We start from the raw sequence: 20,497 nt of genomic DNA, 5'->3' as shown, positions 1-20,497 counted from the left end.
AATAAACAGCATATTGTCACTTACATAGATAATGCCAAACTTCACATTTTAATGAACCCACTTCTTAACTGCAGATTCATAAGCACAGAAGAGAGACATGCTGGATCAGATAAATGAGTCACTAAGCTCTGCATCCAAAGTCTGATAGTGGCCAGCCCAAATCTCTTTGAAGTAGATGTCAAATTCAAATGGGAGATCCATTCGCTTTTGCCCACTCCAAGAATAAAGAGGTGGCATTTACCTGGCTAATAACTGTTAATGGACCTGTCAGCCAAAAACATGTCCAAACCTTTTTTTTAAATACATATTATCTATTTCTTTGATTGATTAATTTCAACAAATTTCATAGCTTAATTGATGACTTCTTGAAAGGTAATACAAAACATGGAGTAAATACATCAACAATTGAAATCCAAAGAAGAAAACATTCCATGCTGGTATATCCCTAGTAAATCAAATCAGCCATCAAAGTTCCCCCCACTCCAATGAAACAAACCAGCCATCAAATTCCGCCCCCCCCCCCCCCCCAAACAATCCCCCATCCCCAAAATTGAAAATGCTAGATCAGCAAGGATGGAAGAGAAACCTCCAGGGCCAAGGCTTGTACTCTTCAGACCTCTAACCACCCCCCCCCCCCCAATAGAAAGGAGAAGGAAAACAATACCTCAACATGGTTCCCCCTCTTTATCCCCCCTCTCACAGGAAACCCACATAATTCCTTTCCCCTCCCCTCAAAGACTGATGCTTCTGAGTATTACGCAATAACCCCCAAACCACCCCCTAGGCTATAACAGTACGCTTTGTCCCCCTGGTACTCAATGTATGTAAATAAACAGTCCATTCTGAAAGAAACAGTTTTTTCTTCTACAGAAAGCAACGTGCTGCCCTCACCTGCAAGGTGGCTAATAAGTGGATTTGATTCTGCCAGTGCCACATTGAGGGAGCCTCTACTGAGGTCCAGTACTGTAAAATACATTTAAGGGCAATGAGGCACAGTTTTTGAAACAGAAGAATTTGCCTCTTAGTCCCATTCCTATAAGCTCCTGTACATGCAAAACAAATTGCTCCACCGAGCCAAGAGCAGCCTCATCCAGACCAAGACCAGAGACCATGTACTGCACTACACAGTTGCCAGAACCTCTGGATCCTAGGACATGTCCAAAAAGAATATCCCAAGGTGCCAGCAGCTCTACCACATTTGACACAGAAGCGACTGTGCTCCAAATGCATGAAAAAACAGCATTTGCGAAAAATAAGGACGGTGTAGCACTTGAAAGTAGCATTCCTGGAGCCCAGTGCACTCTTTTAATTTCAATAGGTTTATCGAAAGTCCATGTCCAAGAGCTTAGGAAGAAAGCATCTCAAGGAAGGCGATCAGGTTCTTACTTTCCACACCCTTGCAGATGCCCAATATATGGCAGATTGTTTCTTCAGGAACAACTGTTAAGGTCTTCAAGTTTGTTATGAGGAGAGTCAATTTTCCAGGCCTTCTGATGTAAAGAAGTAACGGCCACCACATTTGTACTGCATGTGGCTTCAACTGTATCAAGACAAGAGCTAGCATCTGAGAGATGGATTTCAGATCCAATATGTCTTGTTTCATTTCAGTAATGGAGTTGCGATTCTCATAAGAAGTTCTTTCAGAGATAAGATTACCCCCATTATAGCGTGTAAGGTAATTTCAGGGTGTCAGTCGGTGCTTTTGTTGATGAGAGCAGCGTCTCCCTGTGTCTCTTAGAAGCAGAAAGAGGGATGTTGCTAGCATCTAATTTGGGATTTTTGTTGGCAGTTAATCCCAAAGGATTATTTAGGCAGGATTAGAGTTCTTAACACATTCAAATCCGCTTGCTACCCCAGGATTATACAGTAAGGAGTCAGGAGATGAGGGATCAGTCTCTATATTTATCAGCACTCATCCCCCCCCCCCCCCCCCCCCCCCCGCGGTCATTGTACTTTTTAAAAGAATGAAAACTGGATTCACTTTTACCCGTTCTACACCAGTCAGGATTTTGTAGACCTTAATTATATCCTCCCCTCAGCCAATCTCTTTCCAAGTGAAGAGTCCTAACCTCTTTAGCCTTTCCTTATAAGGGAGGAGTTCCATCCCCTTTATCATTTCGGTCACTCTTCTTTGAACCTTTTCTAATTCCTCTATACCTCTTTTGAGATATGGCACATAGAACTGAACACAATACTCAAGGTGAGGTCGCACCGTGGAGTAATACAGAGGCATTAAAATATTCTTGGTCTTATTTTGCATCCCTTTCCTAATAATTCCTAGCATCCTGTTTGCTTTTTGGCCACCACCACACACTGGGCAGAAAATTTCAGCATATTGTCTACAATGACACCTAGATCTTTTTCTTGACTGATGATTCCTACGGTGTACTCTAGCATCAGGTAACTATGATTGGATTATTCTTCCCAATGTACATCACTTTGCATTTGTCCACATTAAATTTCATCTTCCAGTTTCCTAAGGTCTTCCTGCAATTTTTCACAATCCACATGTGTTTTGACAACTTTGAATAGTTGTTACCTGCAAATTAATCACCTCACTTGTCATTCCAATTTGCAGATCATTTATAAATAAGTTAAATAAAACTGGTCCCAGTACAGATCTCTGTGGCATTCCACTATTCACCCTCCTCCATAGAGAAAAATGGCCATTTAACCCTACTCTATTTTTTGTCCAATAACCAATTACAAATCCACAGAAGGATATTGCCTCTTATCCTATAACTTTTTGATTTTCTTTGGCGTTTCCCATAAGGAACTCTGTCAAAAGCTTTCAGAAAAATCTAGATACACTACATCACAGGCTCACCTTTAGTCAAATGTTATTGCATCTTCAAAGAAATGAAGCAAATCGGTGAGGCAAAACTTCCCTTGGGTGAACCCATGCTGATTCTGTCCCACTAAACCATGTTTGTTTACATGTTCTGTAATTTTATACTTATAACAGTTTCCACTATTTTGCCTGGCACTAAAATCAGGCTTAGCAGTCTCTAATTTCCCGGATCACCCCAGAACCAGTTTTAAAAATCGGTGCTATATTGGCCACCCTCTGTCCTTCAGGTACTATGGACCATTTTAATGACCGGTTACAGACCACTAACAGCACATCAGCAATTTCATGTTTGAGTTCTTTCAGTACTCTGGGGTGTACACCATCCGGACCAGGTGATTTATCACTTTTTAAGTGTCAATTTGGATCAGTACGTCTTCCAAGTTTACCAATATTTATTTCAGTTCATCCACATCGTTGCCCTTGAAAACCATTTCTGGTACAGGTAGATCTCTTACATCTTCTTCCATAAAGACCGAAGCAAAGAATTCATTCAATTTCTCCGCTTTGGTTTTGTCCTCCCTGAGCACCCCTTTTGTTCCTTCATGATCTAACAGTCCCACAGATTCCCTCACAGCCTTTCTGCTTCTGATGTACCTGAAAAAGGTGTTACTATGAGCTTTTATCTCTGCAGCAAGCTTTTCTTCATATTCTCTTTTAGCCTACTTATCAATGCTTTACAGCGCTTATGTTGCTTCTTATTTTCTTCATATCGATCTTTTTCCATTCTTTGAAGGATGTTCTTTGGCTCTAATAGCCTCTTTTGCTTCACCGTTTAACAATGTTGCTGTTGTTTGCTCTTCTTTCCACCTTAATGGCATTTTTAAAACAACATCCATGCCTGATTTAAAGTCCTAACCCTTTGCGGACACTCCTTTTATCTTCTTTTAACCATTTTCCTAATTTTGTCATTTTTGTTCTTTCGAAAATTAAATGTTGCTACAGTAGATTTCCTTAGTGACTTCACTCCAGATATCAGCTCAAATTTGATCATGTTATGGTTACTGTTTCCCAGTGGATCCAACACAGTTACCTGTTGTACCATGCCCTGCATTCAACTAAGGACTAGATCTAAAATGGCTCACTCTCTTGTCAGTTCTTGGACCAGTTGCTCCAAGAAGAAGTCATTTATTACATCTAGGAATTTTGCCTCCCTAGCACACCCTGATGTAAATTTATCCAGTCAATATTGGGGTAATTGAAATCACCCATGATTATAACATTGCCCAATTTTTTACCTTTCCTAATTTCTATAAACATTTCTCCTGTCAGTTTGTTCTGTCCTGGTGGATGATAGTACAGCCCTACCAGTATACTCCTTCCCTTCATACACAGAATTCTATACATAAGGATTCCACACTGCTATCTATTTCATGTAGGACTGTTTTTGTTTGATTCTATTCCCTCTTTAACAGAGAGCGCAACCCTCCTCCAATTGATCCACTCTATCATTGCGATATAATTTGTAGTGCTGCCCAATGCTGCAACCAGAGTTGCTGACGTGCCGTGACAACTAACGTATATTGAGAGCCGTAACCTAACATGTCATAATAGCAGCTGCTAAGTAGGCCAACTCCGCTTCAGCTGGGCGCCCGTCTTGTGTTGGAGACGGCCGATTCCACTTCAGGCAATGCTTTTGCCACGAATGAGCTACATACTGTCACTTGAAGACCTAAAGAGGCCACTTCAAAGGCTTGTTTCAGTGAGCTTCTAGCTTCCTATCCTGTAGTCTTTTAGGGCAATGCCCTCTTCCCTGGGAAGCTGCAATTTATCTTTCCCCTCCAGAAGTAATGGGTAGAGGCAAGTCATGGCTCTTCAGCCCCGTATCTGGTGAGACCCATTCTGCTGTAATCAGGTCCTAAATCTCTAGATGTGTTAGGAAGGCCTTAAAAGGACATCTAAAACTCCTCATGATTGAAGAAGATGGAACTCCTTATGCTGAAGCAGAAGGCTCAATGGAAAGCACCGCCAGGGTCTCAGAAATAAGAGTACTGAACTCCTCTTTATAAAACAACCTCAGTACTTCTGGGTCATCCTCCCCCTCAGGAGGAGATCACCTTCCTCTAATGGCTCCTTCAATGATGGCTCCTCTGAACAGACTGAGGCCACATCAGATAAGGAAGGACAAGCAGAAAGCCTCGACTGCCCACTCCTGGAGGTCTAATTGAGATCTCTTAGGAACCAGAGGGGCAGCACGGCTAGAAACTGAAGTTCCATGCAGCAACCTTTGAACTCTGTAAACCACTTTTATGCCTATATGTAGGCTCTAGTGGTATATCAAGTGTGTGGAAATAAAGAAAATGTCCAACTGTCCCTGCTTCAGTAAATAGGCCTGGTGTAACAGTAATTAAACTCCGGAGAAAACAAATATTCTGATGCAGCTGAATTGCTTTGTCGGGCCCTGTGGCTATAAAATGGTGGCTGTGCTCTGGATGTGATCATACTGAGACTGTTCCTCACTGCCAGTCGGCCCTGAAATATGGTTCCGTTCACGCACTCTCCTCCATCAAACGTGCACCGGCCCTGCTGGAGAGCCTGGTCCCCAGCATATTCAGATGCTGTGCCAAATCCGGACATGCTGCCACTGACCATTTCCTCCATGTCCTACAGGATTCCTGGCTTGCATGCACTGCAATCACCCAACACCAGCCAGTGGGTCCCATGGTGGGAACACCGCTTAAATACCTCAGTGGGAGTCGCCATTCTCCCCAATTGTCACAAGTGCAGCACATGATCTCAAGTGGTGAGTCACGATCCCTCCTCTACATCAAGTAGAACTTGCAGCCTTCCAAGCAGTTCCAAGTCAAACTTTAGTCATACTTATCACTGCCGGCTGCTCCCCCCAAAGCTCAAAGTCTCCACCCCAGATGAGAAAGGATCAGGGCTGATACTCTGTCCCATGTTCTTTAGTCCACCTCTTTCCTTCTCTTTCTTTTTTTTTTTTTTTAAGGTTGTTGTGCTAGAAAAGGAGCTTTCTACAGGAAACAGGGTAGAATTGGAGGGAGGGAAGAAGTAAATTTGTAGGGTACCAGAGCAGGGATCTGAAGACCTTCAGATATGACTCTGCATACTCAAACTACCCACAAAGCTCAACTGGGGATGACCAAGAGCAAATCACTCAGAACCAGAGGCTGAAAAGTGTGTTCATCCACCTGCTGCAGATAGAAAATACTGAGGAGCTAGACTGGATGCCAAGAGAGATATGTCTCAATTTAATTTTCAGTTCTCTATTTCCACTTGCTGGTTGATGGTCATAACTACAGGTTCTGGAATAGTAGGAAGCTACATAGTGGAAACTGCTGTTATCGATACAGTTGGCAGCAGCCACTACTGAAAACATATTCAGCACAGCTCACTATATGGATAGCAGTGTGGATTATACGGAACAGATTTAAATGCACCCGATACCTTCTTATATAAGCACATAAGAATCACCATACTGGGACAGATTGACAGTGGCCAACGCAGGTCAGAAGTACCTGGCAGATCCCCAAAAATGTAAAACAGATTTTATGCTGCTTATCCCAAGATTAAGCAGTGAGTTTTCTAAGGTCTATCTTAATAATGGTTTATGGACTTTTCTTTTAGGAATTTGTGCAAACTTTTCAAACCCTGCTAACTGCTTTCACCATATTCTCTGTTATTTATTTTAATTCTGCCACCAATTAGTTTCCTGAGGTGACCCCAGTCCTTATCTGAAACACAAAATTTCTTCCATTTGGGGAGGAGAGCTTCTGTTGTCAGCTCCTCCTCCTTTTATGATTGAGGGACTTTTGTTTGATCATTCCATTACATGCTGTCAAGATGAGCCTACTGTGAAGATGAAGCTCCCACCTCAGGATCCCAGGACCCTCTTTCACTCAGGGTGAGCTGGTTCTCAGTATGCAGATTTTATGCAAATTATTCTACTACCCCTTTCTGCTCAGGGTGACCTGCTTCTCAAAGGCAAACACAGTCAGGTCTCACCAACAGGATATTCTCTTACATATCTTTTATTCCCCCTTCCTGGGGCACACTTCTTCCAGCTTAAAACACTTTTACAAGCTTAAACAGTCCTTCCAGCTTAAACATTTCTTCCTAGTCAGTTCAATCTTCCAGCTTAAGCACCTGGACACTCAGTCCTTCCTTGTAACCTGAACACCCCAGTCCTTCCTTGTAACCCGGACACACAGTTCGTCCTTGTAACACACAGTTCTTATACCTGGCACTCTAGGGCCTTCTTACCCCAGCCAGCTTCCTTGCTTTGCACACAGTTCACCACCAGTCCAAAGGGCTCAGCCAGTACTTCACATGGGGACCTCCTGCTTCAGCTACCAGCTCTCTTCTTCCGCTGCTAGCTCTCCTCTCCCCCTCACCACTCAGGTGGGGTATTAAGTGTTTAATGGCCAAACAGGACCCAGCCCATAACCTGCTGCACCTGTTTCCACCTCCAGGACTCTCCCCGGTCCTAGCGACCTCCAGCTATACCTCCCCTTACTGGCTCCCTTCAGCGACTCACCCAGCCCTTCTCCCTGGACATTTTAGGGGAACAGCGCCCTCTAGGGGCCTGACCAGGGTAGGACAGCCTCTCCCTTCTCACAATGCCCACCTAAACGAGTGGCCTTGAGCTTGGTAAGTACCAAAATGCAGTGAGGTAGACTAACTTTAGTGGAGAATCCAGAAGGGTCCCTACACAGTTGCAATAAATACTGTCTTTTAATTTTAAAGTAGGCATGATACTGTTGTAATACATTACTATAAGACCATATATGGACAGGCCCTTTTGCAGTGATATTGCTCCAGTTCCTTATAAGAAAGCACATCACTAGAGCTTATCATACAGTAGAGATTTCCTTCAGGGACAACAAAAAAGCTCTGCTAGCACTATTTCAGTTCTGCATTGGATTAACTGAAAGCACTGTGTTAAAAAACATAAAAGGAAGAATTGTACTTTGAAACGGCTGCGTTGTATTCACTTCTAATACTGCATAGCGCATTAACATGTATAACTTCACTCTTACCACCATAAGAGGGGCATGGCGATCATTAGTACATAGATTATACCATATGTGAAATGATATTAATGGGAACAAAAATGTACACTCATCTGTTCAGGGTGGGCCATTAAGGGGTATATTAGTCCTTGGAGAAAATATCTGTATTTCCACAAATTCAAAACATTTATTTTTCTGAACCTTTTGGACCCCTTTCCAACCCAGATACCTGTCCCAGTTAATCCCTTTTGTAACATCCCTGTGTTTCTCACATTTTGCCTCAAGAAATAAAACAACAACCTGTAACTGAGATTTCAGACTTCTCTCCCTTTCACAATAGGCTGTACCACGTGCATTTGCAGTTAGTGGAAATAAACCCCATTATCTGAGGTCAGAATATAATTCCACATCAGAGTCCTTATATCCCCTCTGTGCCAGCTCCCAGATTCTGGCATTAGAGTACAGGACGCGAGCCGCTTTCAAATGAAGAAAAACTCTGGAATGAGAAGGCATAGGATGAACTTAGTCTATAACCGCTTGAGTAATCCAAGGAAGTACTTTTCCACAGAAAGGATGGTAGATGCGTGGAATCACCTCCCGGTGGAGGTGGTGGAGAAGAGGACTGTGTCTGAATTTAAGAACACATGGGAGAGGCACATGGGATCTCTTAGGGAAAGGAGGAGATAGTGGTTACCGTGGATAGGCAGACAGGATAGGCCATTTGGCTCTTATCTCGGCTGAAATCCAGTCCACAGTATCTGCCTGCCTCTCTGACATTGCTACCTGGATGTTTCACCACCACCTGAAACTCAATATGTCAAAAACTGAACTCCTTATCTTCCCTCCTAAACCAACCTCTCCCTTTCCCCAGTCTCTATTTCTGTCGACAACACGCTCATTCTTCCTGTCTCGTCTGCTCGCAACCTTGGGGTCATCTTCTACTCCTCCCTCTCCTTCTGGCCCATATTCAACAGATTGCTAAAACCTGTCGTTTCTTACTATTGCTACTACCTATTTAGCATTTTTATAGCGCCTTTCCTTTCTGAACATGCTATCACAAACCTCATCCACACTCTGGTCACCTCTCGCTTAGACTACTGCAACTTGCTTCTCACAGGTCTTCCACTCAGCCATCTCTCTCCTCTCTGTTCAAAACTTTGCCGCACGACTAATATTTCACCAAAGTCATTATGCCCATATCACCCCTCTCCTGAAATCATTTCACTGGCTCCCTATCCGTTTCCATACACAATTCAAGCTCCTTTTGTTGACCTATAAGTGCATTCACTCTGCAGCCCCTCACTACCTCTCCACCCTCATCTCTCCCTACACTCCTTCCCTAAAACTCCGTTCACTGGGCAAATCTTTCCTAATTGCACCCTTCTCCTCCATCGCTAACTCCAGATTCCGCTCCTTCTATCTCGCCGCACCTTATGCCTGGAATAGGCTTCCTGAGCCATTACGTCTAGCTCCATCCCTCGCAGCCTTCAAATCCGGGCTAAAGGCCTACCTGTTTGATGCTGCTTTCGACTCCTGACGTGTAACTTTTATCTTACCCTTATGTGTCCTTCTGTTTGTCCTTCCCTTATCCTTTTTGGTCCTGTCTGTTTGTCCTGATTTAGATTGTAAGCTCTTTTGAGCAGGGACTGTCTTTCTTCTTCATGTTCAATTGTAAAGCGCTGTGTACGACTGGTAGCGCTATAAAAGTGATTTATAGTAGTAGTAGTAGTAGTAGTCGTCATGTTTCTCTGTTTTTAATAAGCAACAGTTCTGCACTTACTTAGGATTCGGGCAAAGCCAAAGTCGCAGAGCTTGATCACACCTTGCTTGGTTATTAGGATGTTTTCTGGTTTCACATCCCTGTGGATACACTGTAAAGGAAGTGTCAGTAAGGAATGTTATTATCACAATGCCAAAGGAACCTTATCACACTAGAAAACAAAAAATCATCATACTATCAAATGACATGTTATTAGCATGCTGCAAAGGAAATATTATCAAAGTGTAATGGAGAATGTAGCATCGTATTGTCAAAGGAAATATTACTACCACTATCAAAGGGACATGTTATTATAACGTTAACGAAGGGAAGTTTATCATGCTCTCCTAAAAAATGTTAATATCAAGTTTTCGAAGATAAATAATATCACATTATCCTCACTTTTAGCCACAACAGGTTTGTCTAGGAGGAAGCATACAAGAGTGAATGATAAGACTGGCTACAGAAAGTGAGAGAGGACACAAGGAAGGCAAGAAGTGAAACAAAGAGAGGGAAAGAACCACTGTCACTGCCTCTACAAGTCTTTCCTCCAACAGACCAGGGAGAAGATGGGGTTGAGCATGAAACTCAGGTATCCCACACAGCAGCACCTGAATCTGTCATGGTATTTTCCCTATTAGGAGCTTTGAGGTTCCCTGTTTGAGTTAATTTTGAAAGTAAGGATTTCAGTGGTTTAATCCCACAATTACAAAGAAAGACACCTGCAAAACTTTGGATTCAAACTCTTTTTAATACGTAGAATTTACATTGAACTAGTTTCAATATCCCTGTTCAAATTTAGAGTGTTTTTAATGTGCATAACTAAGAGGCATATTTTCAAAGCACTTAGCCTTCCAAAGTTCCATAGGTTTCTATGGCACGTTGGAAGGCTAAGTGCTTTAAAAACATGCCTCTAAGCCATTTAAAGACAATGCCCAAGCAATGGACCATTTGGCCCGCTATACATTTCTACTTCTTTAATTTGCATGAAGTCTTTATTAACCGTTCAGACATGAAATTAAACATACATGTCATCTCCAACATCATTCTCTTATCTTACTTAAACAAATATATAATAGCAATGTAAGAAGTATACAAACAAGGAAACTTTTCCACCAGTTTAAACACCCCTAATACAGCTTAGGGCAGTGATGGCGAACCTATGGCACGCGTGCCAGAGAGGGCACGCAGAGCCCTCTCTGTTGGCATGCACGCTGCCCGTCGCCTCAGCCATTTCCAGCCCTCCCTCGCTCCCACTCGGCATTCCTCCCTCGATCCCTCCCTCCCACCCGGCATCAGGCATTCCTCCCTCGATCCCTCCCTTCCACCCGGCACCAGCCCGCCCACCCTCCGAGCACGAAATTTAAAAGTCTTCCCTTGTCGGGGTTAAGGCAGCGTCAGCAGTAACAGTGAAAAGCGTGCTGCTGGTTCGGCGCGCCTTCAGCCTTCCGTCTCTCAAGCTCTGGTCCCACCCTAACAGGAAATGAGGGCGGGACCAGAGTTTGAGAGACGGAAGGCTGAAGGCGCGCCGAACCAGCAGCACGCTTTTCACTGTTACTGCTGACGCTGCCTTAACCCCGACAAGGGAAGACTTTTAAATTTCCTGCTTGGAGGGAGGGATGGAGGCCGGGCGGGCTGGTGCCGGGTGGGAGGGTGGCCTGGTACCTGCTGCCGGGTGGGTGGGAGGGAGGCCTGGTGCCTGGTGCTGGGTGGGTGGCCTGGTGCTGGGTGGGTGGCAGGCAGTCCTGGTGCTTGGGGGGGAGTGCTGGGTGGGTGGATGGCCTGGGTGGGTGGCCTGGTGCTTGGGTGGGAGGGAGGCAGTCTGGTGCTTGGGTGGGAGTGCTGGGTGGGTGGATGGCCTGGTGCTGGGTGGGTGGCCTGGTGCTGGGTGGGTGGCAGCCCTGGTGCTGGGTGGGAGGTAGGGAGGCTTGTTGCTGGGTGGGAGGCCTGGTGCTGGGTGGGAGGGAGGCTGGACATGGGTGGCTGGAGGGGAGGGCAGGGGGAGAGGAGGGTGGCTGGACATTTGTGGCTGGAGGGGAGAGGAGGGTTGCTGGACATGGATGGAGGGCAAGAAATGAAGAAGAAAGGAGGAAAGTAAAGAAATAAATGGAAAGGAAGACCTGGAAACTGAGTTAAGAGAACAGATAGAGAGCAGCAGAATCAGCGACTAGGACCAGTATGGATAGAAAAATAAAATCACCAGAATCAGCGACTAGGACCAGTATGGATAGAAAAATAAAATCACCAGACAACAAAGGTAGAAAAAATCATTTTATTTTCATTTTAGTGTTTGGAATATGTCCAATTTGAGAATTTACATCTGCTGTCTTATTTTGCACTGGGTATACTGGAGCTGTAACAACTTACAGAAATGATTTATAATGAAAGAAAATCATGTTATTTTTTTCTTCTATACTAGTATAATATTTTCAATGATGTCTGTTTATATGTGCCACGGCTGGTGTAAGGGGTTGTGGCTATCATAGGGGTGGAGTCATATGTGGGGAACCCGCCCATAATGAGTACCGGCACTTCGCGATAAATAATTAGATTTTGGGTTGCTGTTTGGGCACTCGGTCTCTGAAAGGTTTGCCATCACTGGCTTAGGATAACTTCAAGTCTTTTTTTTTTTTTAAAGAGTATTTCGTATCCCACCACCCTTCCACCCTCCCCAACCCACTCTCTCTCCCCCAAACCAGAAGGTATAACCATTATCCTATCCAGGTCACACATTGTTCAAACTGAGCACTGAGAGATGAAAAGTTCCCAGATGGTCTCCTATTTACACCTCTGATGTCGACGCTCTGCTAAGAGACGCTCCAGTTCACAAATATACCACATCTTATTGAGCCATTTCACCAGCGAGGGCACGGTGGACTGTTTCCAATTGGAAGCAACTATTACTCGGGCTGCACTCACAGCATGCCGCACCAAGACGGCTTGAGAAGGTTCTAGCCCTGGGAGTTTTTTGGGAAAAAGGAAAAAAAAACCTGGTGCAAGGGAAGTGAATACCCCAGCCATTTCTGCAGTCTACAATGTATCGTTTTCCAAAAAGCCTGGATTTTTACACAGGACCACCATATATGACCCATTGTACCAATTTCACCACATTCTCTCCAAGATATGCCCGACACTGCAGGTATATGTGCTGGAGACGAGCAGGTGTTAAGTACCATCTAAATAAAACTTTTACAGCATTTTCCTTAAAGGGTACATAAAGAGACACCCTCGCCAAAGCCTTTTCCATTGCTTCCCACTCGTCATCTCTCAACTCCAGATCCAACTCCCGCTGCCATCCTCTCCTGTGAAGAATGTAAATTGGAGAATGTGTACTGAGGTACTTATATAAGCAAGTTATCAGGCCTCTAGTGGTCTTGGAGTCCTCACATAAGTCCTCCAGAAAGGAATTTTCCCATACGATTGCTGAGTGGACAGATGTACTCCTCCACAAGGGCAGGAAATGTTAACATGGAATCCTCCTCAAACAACTGACCCCAGGTTCTAAAACCCTCATTGTACCATTGCGTGAACACACCCTGCATGTTCCCGGAAGGAAACAAGGGATTGAAAGCTATGGGTGACAGGTGAGATAAGACACGATTCCGATATGGAAAAAGACTATCCCAGAAAGTAGTATGTATAGACGGGAACCCCCCCCAGGGATCTATATTTATGCGGAGGCCACATAAGTGCACCTAACAGTCTTAAGCCCAATGAGGATTGTTCCAAGTGGATCCATAGTTTATGGGGATGTGCATGATACCACTCTATTGCTGCACGCGCCTGAGCTGCTCTATAATACCAATTAATGTTAGGGACTCCCAGCCCTCCCTTCTTCCTATCTTGATAAAGGAATGAACGCGATAGATGCTGACGTCCACCAGCCCAGATAAAGAGTACAAAACGATCTTGTAAATTAGAAAGGAACCTCCTAGGCATCTTCAAGGGGAGCACCTGAAACAAATACAGCAGACAAGGTAAGATGTTCATCTTGACAGTAGCTATTCTTCCAAACCAAGAGAGAGTCAAATCTTCCCACCTTTCCAAGTCTGCAGATAGAGTTTTAACCAGTCCCGTGTAGTTTGCTGAGAATAGGTCAGAGAAGCGAGGAGTCAAAAACACACCCAGATAGCGAATTCCCTAAGTTGCCCAGCAAAATGAGGAGGTTTTCAAAGAGGTCACCAGCTCCACAGGAAGAGTGACGTTTAGAGCCTCAGATTTAGCCATATTGATTTTGAACCCCGACACCACCGAATAGTCGCCAATAATTTGCAAGAGATTGGAAAATGTAGTTAAAGGGCGAGTCACTGACGGCAAGACATCGTCAGCAAAAAGTGCCAATTTGTGCTCTCTCCCCGCTAGGCAAACACCAGTAATGTCAGGGCTCAAATGCACCTTTGTCGCACAAGGCTCCATAACCATGGCAAAAAGCAAGGGAGACAAGGGCCATCCCTGACGAGTCCCTCTGTGCAACGTGAACAGTTCCAAATCACCCCCGTTTACTCGCACACAAGCTTTGGAAGAGTAATAAAAAGCCTGGATCCAGCCACAAAACAGGGGTCCTATCCCAAAAGCTTTCATTACCTGATACATAAAAGGCCAATGGACCTTGTCAAAAGCCTTCTCTGCATCCAAGCTGAGTAGACACATGGGTTTCTGATCTCTTTTAGCTAAATACATTAAATCCACCACTCGCCTAATATTATCCATTGCTTGTCGCTGAGGCACAAACCCCACTTGATCTGGATGCATAAGCGATAGCAGAAGGGGAGCCCAACGATTTGCTAAAACGGTTGCTAAAATCTTAACATCAGCATTCACGATAGATATCAGCCAGTAGGAGGCACGTTCAGTGTGGTCTTTATCTGGTTTTGGTATTACTGCAATCCAAGCCTCCATCATTGAGAGGGGTAAGGTTGCTCCGGTTCTGATAAGATTAAGTAAATCGGCAAGAAGCGGAGCCAGCTCTGGAGCAAACCTCTTGTAATACTCGTTTGGGAACCCACCTAGATCCGGTGACTTATGCGAGGGAAGACTTTTAATGGCCTTTTGTATCTCTAATGGTGTTATCAGTTTTTCCAGGTTTGCCATCTGCGCTGGGGTTAGCGAAGGGAGGTTACAAGATGCCAAGTACTCTGTAATGGCCTCTGGAGTAGGGTGGCTCTCCTGCGAGTACAAGTCCTGATAAAACTGCCTAAAACGCTGCCATATTCGTGTTGAAGTGTTCAACAAGCTACCCCTACCGTCTCTGATATGCACTACGGTAAAATTATGTATAATCATACCTGATCATTTTCTTTCCATTAATCATAGCTGATCAATCCATAGACTGGTGGGTTGTGTCCATCTACCAGCAGGTGGAGATAGAGAGCAAACTTTTGCCTCCCTATATGTGGTCATGTGCTGCCGGAAACTCCTCAGTATGTCGATATCAAAGCTCCATCCGCAGGACTCAGCACTTAGAGAATTACACCCACGAAGGGCCACTCTGCCCAGCTCACCACCGCCGAAACGGGGGAGGGGAATTAACCCAGCTCATCCCCACACAAGTGGGGGAGGGGAATCCGTCCAGCTCATCCCCGCGGAGCGGGGGGAGGGACACCACACCCGCCGATGCGGGGGGATCTGGCTTATCCTGCAACCGCAACCGCGGGAGGAGCTGACTGACCCTAACACCGCCGAAGCGGGAAGGGTACAAAGCTGCCCTACAGCCGCACGAAGCGGGAGGGAGTGCCGGCAGAATTTTAAGTCTCAATCCAGCCCCGTAAAACGGAGGGGAGAGGAATGCAGCAGCTCACTGTAACACAAACTCGTCTTAACTCTTGAAGAATCCAAGTGAAAAAACTTGAACACGAAGTCTTTCTGAAGTAACTGAAGACTAAACTTGAACCTGAAATGCAACCAGAATAAAAACAGTACAGATATCTGGGAGGGGCTATGGATTGATCAGCTATGATTAATGGAAAGAAAATTATCAGGTATGATTATACATAATTTTACCTTCCATATCATCAAGCTGATCAATCCATAGACTGGTGGGATGTACCGAAGCAGTACTCACCCAGGGCGGGACATTGAAATCCCTGACCTCAACACTGAAGCTCCAAACCGGGCCTCCGCCCGTGCAGCCACAGTCAAACGGTAATGCTTGGAGAATGTATGAGCCGAAGCCCAAGTCGCCGCCTTGCATATCTCTTCCAAGGAGACGGATCCGGCCTCTGCCATCGAGGCCGCCTGAGCTCTGGTGGAGTGAGCCTTCAGCTGGATAGGCGGCACCTTCCCCGCGGCCACATAAGCCGCTGCAATGGCTTCCTTGACCCATCTTGCCACTGTAGGCTTAGCAGCCTGCAGACCCTTACGAGGACCTGCACACAGGACAAACAGATGATCTGACTTCCGGAAATCATTGGTCACTTCCAAGTATCTGATGATGACTCGTCTCACATCCAGATATTTAAGAGCAGAGTACTCCTCTGGGTAGTCCTCCCTACGAAAGGAAGGGAGACAGAGCTGCTGATTCACATGGAATCGAGAAACAATCTTGGGCAGGAAGGAAGGCACTGTGCGAATAGTCACTCCTGCCTCAGTGAACTGCAGAAAAGGCTCTCGACAAGAGAGCGCCTGGAGCTCGGAAACTCTTCTGGCTGAAGTGATAGCCACCAAAAAGACTGCTTTCAACGTCAGGTCTTTCAGAGATGCCCTCGACAAGGGTTCAAAAGGCGGCTTCTGCAATGCTCTTAGCACCAGGTTGAGATTCCACGCAGGCACCACTGAGTGCAGAGGAGGGCGCAGGTGATTAACTCCCTTGAGAAAGCGCACCACATCTGGCTGCGAAGCCAGGGAAACACCCTTCAGGCGGCCCCTGAAGCAAGCCAGAGCCGCTACCTGGACTTTAAGGGAACTGAGCGACAGGCCTTTCTCTAGACCTTCTTGCAGGAACGCCAACACCGAAGAAATTGGAGCAGTGAAGGGAGAAAGTGAGCCTGCTTCACACCACGCTGCAAAGATACGCCAAACCCTGGCGTAAGCAGTAGAAGTAGAGCGCTTCCTCGCTCTCCGCATAGTGGCGATGACCTTGTCTGAGAAGCCCTTCTTCCTCAGACGCTGCCGCTCAATAGCCAGGCCGTAAGACCAAAGGGGGAGGGATCCTCCATCACCACGGGCCCCTGATGTAACAGGCCCTGCTCCACTGGCAGTCGCAGAGGATCGTCGACTGAGAGCCTGATCAAGTCCGCATACCAGGGACGTCTGGGCCAATCCGGACCCACCAGGATTACCCTGCCGGGATGCTTTGCCACCCGGTCTAGCACCCTGCCCAACATGGGCCAGGGCGGGAACACATAGAGAAGCTCTTGTGTCGGCCACTGTTGGAGAAGAGCATCTACTCCCAGGGATCGAGGGTCCCGTCCTCTGCTGAAGAAGCGCGGCACTTGGCAATTGGCCGATGACGCCATCAGATCTAGGCTCGGCTGGCCCCAGCGCTTCGTGATGTCCAAGAACGCCTGAGCAGATAGCTGCCACTCTCCGGGCTCCAAGGTATGGCGACTGAGAAAGTCCGCCTTGACATTCATGACTCCGGCAATGTGGGCCGCTGAAAGCTGCTCCAGGTTCGCTTCCGCCCACTGGCATAGATTCATAGCCTCCTTGGCTAGAGGGGCGCTCTTGGTACCTCCCTGGCGGTTGACATAGGCCACAGCCGTGGCATTGTCCGACAGAACCCGTACTGGTTTCAACGCCAGTACCGGGATGAACTCCAAAAGCGCCAACCGAATGGCTCTGAGTTCCAGGAGGTTGATAGACCACTTTGCCTCTGCAGGAGACCAGAGTCCCTGCGCTGTCCTTCCCAAGCAGTGGGCTCCCCAGCCCGACAAGGAAGCGTCCGTCGTGACGACAATCCACTCTGGGGGCACCAGAGGCATTCCTGCAGACAACTTGTCCATCTGCGTCCACCAGCTCAGCGCCTTGCGCACTGCTGGGCCCAAGGGAAGGTGCACAGCATAATCCTCCGACACCGGCGTCCAGCGCTGCAGCAGAGAGTGTTGAAGTGGTCTCATATGAGCCCTGGCCCAGGGCACTACTTCCATCGTGGCCGTCATAGAGCCCAACAGCTGCACATAGTCCCAAGCCCGAAGAGGAGAGGCTACTAGGAACTGGTTCACCTGAGCCTGAAGCTTGACAATCCGATTGTCTGGCAGGAACACTCTGCCCACTTGGGTGTCGAATCGAACTCCCAGATACTCCAGGGACTGAGTGGGGCGCAGCTGGCTTTTCTCCCAGTTGATGATCCATCCCAGGGAGCTCAAAAGAGCAACCACCCGGTTCACAGCTTTGCCGCACTCTGCATAAGAGGGGGCTCGGATCAACCAGTCGTCCAGATAAGGATGGACTTGTACTCCTTCCTTCCTCAGGAAGGCCGCGATGACCACCATTACTTTGGAGAAGGTCCGCGGAGCAGTAGCCAACCCGAACGGGAGGGCTCTGAACTGGAAGTGTCGGCCCAGTACTGCAAAACGCAGGAAGCGTTGATGAGGAGGCCAGATGGGAATATGCAAGTACGCTTCCTTGATGTCCAAGGATGCCAGGTACTCCCCTGCCTTCACTGCCGCTATAACAGAGCGGAGAGTCTCCATGCGAAAGTGCCGAACTTTCAAGGCCCGATTGACCCCCTTGAGGTCGAGGATAGGCCGGACAGAACCTCCTTTCTTTGGTACCACAAAGTAAATGGAGTAACGTCCCTTGCCAAGCTGATTTTCTGGCACCGGAACGACCGCCCCCAGGCGGATGAGATTGTCCAAGGTCTGCTGCACTGCCACAGCTTCGACCGGAGACTTGCAGGGAGAGAGTACAAACCCGTCTCTTAAGGGTCGGCAGAACTCTAGCTTGTAGCCGTCTCTGATGACTTCCAGCACCCAAGCGTCTGAAGTTATTGTGGTCCACTCGCCCAGAAACGAGGACAGCCGTCCTCCAATCTGCACTGGGGCGTGGACCAAGACCCCGTCATTGGGTACGAGACCCTGGGGGAGGACCGGAGGGAGCACCTCCGGGACGGCGGTCTCTGCGAAAGGAACGCTGCTTGGGGGAGAAGGTCCTCTTAAAGGAAGAGGAGGCAGAAGAGCCCGACCTGCCCGGGCGGTACCGACGGGCTTCCTGAAACCGTCCTCTGGAGGTACCGGGGCGAGCACTAGCTCGAGCCCTGACCTCTGGTAACTTCTTGCCCTTAGACGTGCCGAGATCGGTCACGATTTTGTCCAGCTCGACCCCAAAGAGCAGCTTGCCTTTAAAAGGCAATCTAGCCAGGCGGGATTTAGAGGCGTGGTCAGCAGACCAATGCTTCAGCCAAAGCCACCGCCGCGCAGAGATTGTCTGAGCCATGCCTTTAGCTGAGGCTCTCAAGACATCATACAGCAAGTCTGCCAAATAGGCTAAGCCCGATTCCAGGGCCGGCCAATCATCCCTCAAGGAAGAATCCGAGGGGGAAGCCCGCCGCACCATAGTCAGGCACGCCCTGGCCACATAGGAACCGCAAACTGAGGCCTGCAAATTTAAAGCAGTAGCCTCATAGGACGACCTTAAGGCCGCCTCCAATCTTCTGTCTTGGGCGTCCTTTAGGGCCGTGCCACCTTCCACCGGCAACGCCGTTTTCTTAGTCACCGCAGTGATTAAAGAATCCACGGTAGGCCACAGATAGGCCTCACGTTCACTCACAGCCAAAGGATAGAGGCGGGACATAGCCCTAGCCACTTTAAGGCTCGCTTCTGGGACATCCCATTGAGCCGAAATTAAGGTGTGCATAGCATCATGCACGTGGAAGGTTCTAGGCGGGCGCTTCGTCCCCAGCATAATGGCAGAGCCAACAGGGGCTGAGGGAGAGACGTCCTCCGGAGAGGAAATCTTCAAAGTGTCCATGGCCTGTAGCAACAGGTTGGGCAAATCCTCTGGGCTAAAAAGCCGCGCTGCAGAGGGGTCATCCGCTCCAACCGAGCGGGGATCCGTCTCCTCCAAGGAATCCGCAAAGGACCGTTGGGAGACCTCAGACACGCTGCCCTCATCCACATCGGAGGAGACAAATTCCTCCAAGGCCTGGGAATCAACCCGAGGGCGTTTGCCTCTGGGAACCTCAACCTCTTTACCAGACGAGGGAGCAGGGGCAGCGTTGTGCATGAGGAAGGCCTGATGCAGCAGCAAAACAAACTCGGGGGAGAAACCCCCCAGACTGTGCACTTCCGCAGCCTGGGCAACAGCCCTAGACGCACCCTCAACCGGCGCTCGCAAGAGCGGGGGAGAGACATGCTGCGCATCCAAGATGGCGTCCGGCGCGACACTCCGCGAAGGAGCCGCGCGGGAAGAACGGCTCTTAACTTTAGCCGCTTTTGTGCCGTCGCCCAAATTAAGGGCGTTCATGGCATTAATGTCTCCAACCTCAAGGGCGGCCCAAGAAGAAGCCGTCCGAGCCGCGTGGCCGGCCAAGATGGCGGAGGCGAGGAGCGGGGGATGGGCGTTTATGGCGGGAAAAACCGCCACGCCGGAGGAAGGACCGGGACATACATCGGTCACGAAACTGTCACCCAACAAGGGCGAATCAGGCTTGAAGACCCCCGCATCCCCTCTAGAAGCGCTCCAGCGATCCGGGGAGCGACCCTTTGCGCCCTCGCCCTCCGACGCCATATGCCACGAGGAGAAGAATCGGGGAACCCCCTGCCCGCTATAAAAAGGTAAAAATTACCTGCTGTCCGCTCCGAGCTGTAACGACCTGGTGTCCCAGTGAGTAGCTGCAATAGACGCTTAAATAAACGTCTAAATAAACGCCTTTAAGGACGTTCAAAATTTTTTTTTTTTTTTTAACGGAGCCAGCGGGAGGGGGGAGAAAAGGAGGGACCTGGCACCACCAGGTTTGCACTTGCTCAAAAGAGCCCTCAA

The 20,497-nt window shown here is 47.6% G+C and overlaps 1 protein-coding gene across 1 annotated transcript in view; it reads right to left on the bottom strand.

The window, feature by feature from the left end:
• Positions 1–20,497, bottom strand: part of LOC115475501 (cyclin-dependent kinase-like 4) — a 93,009-nt gene that overhangs the window by 8,628 nt on the left and 63,884 nt on the right. The window contains 1 exon segment of the mRNA XM_030211247.1: positions 9,602–9,692. Coding sequence (XP_030067107.1) covers positions 9,602–9,692 — 91 coding nt within the window.

Source organism: Microcaecilia unicolor, chromosome 8 (genome assembly GCF_901765095.1).
Source record: "Microcaecilia unicolor chromosome 8, aMicUni1.1, whole genome shotgun sequence".
NCBI classification, from domain to species: domain Eukaryota; kingdom Metazoa; phylum Chordata; class Amphibia; order Gymnophiona; family Siphonopidae; genus Microcaecilia; species Microcaecilia unicolor.
The sequence above is the reverse complement of the archived record's forward strand: the minus strand, read 5'-3'. Positions and strand labels throughout refer to the sequence as shown.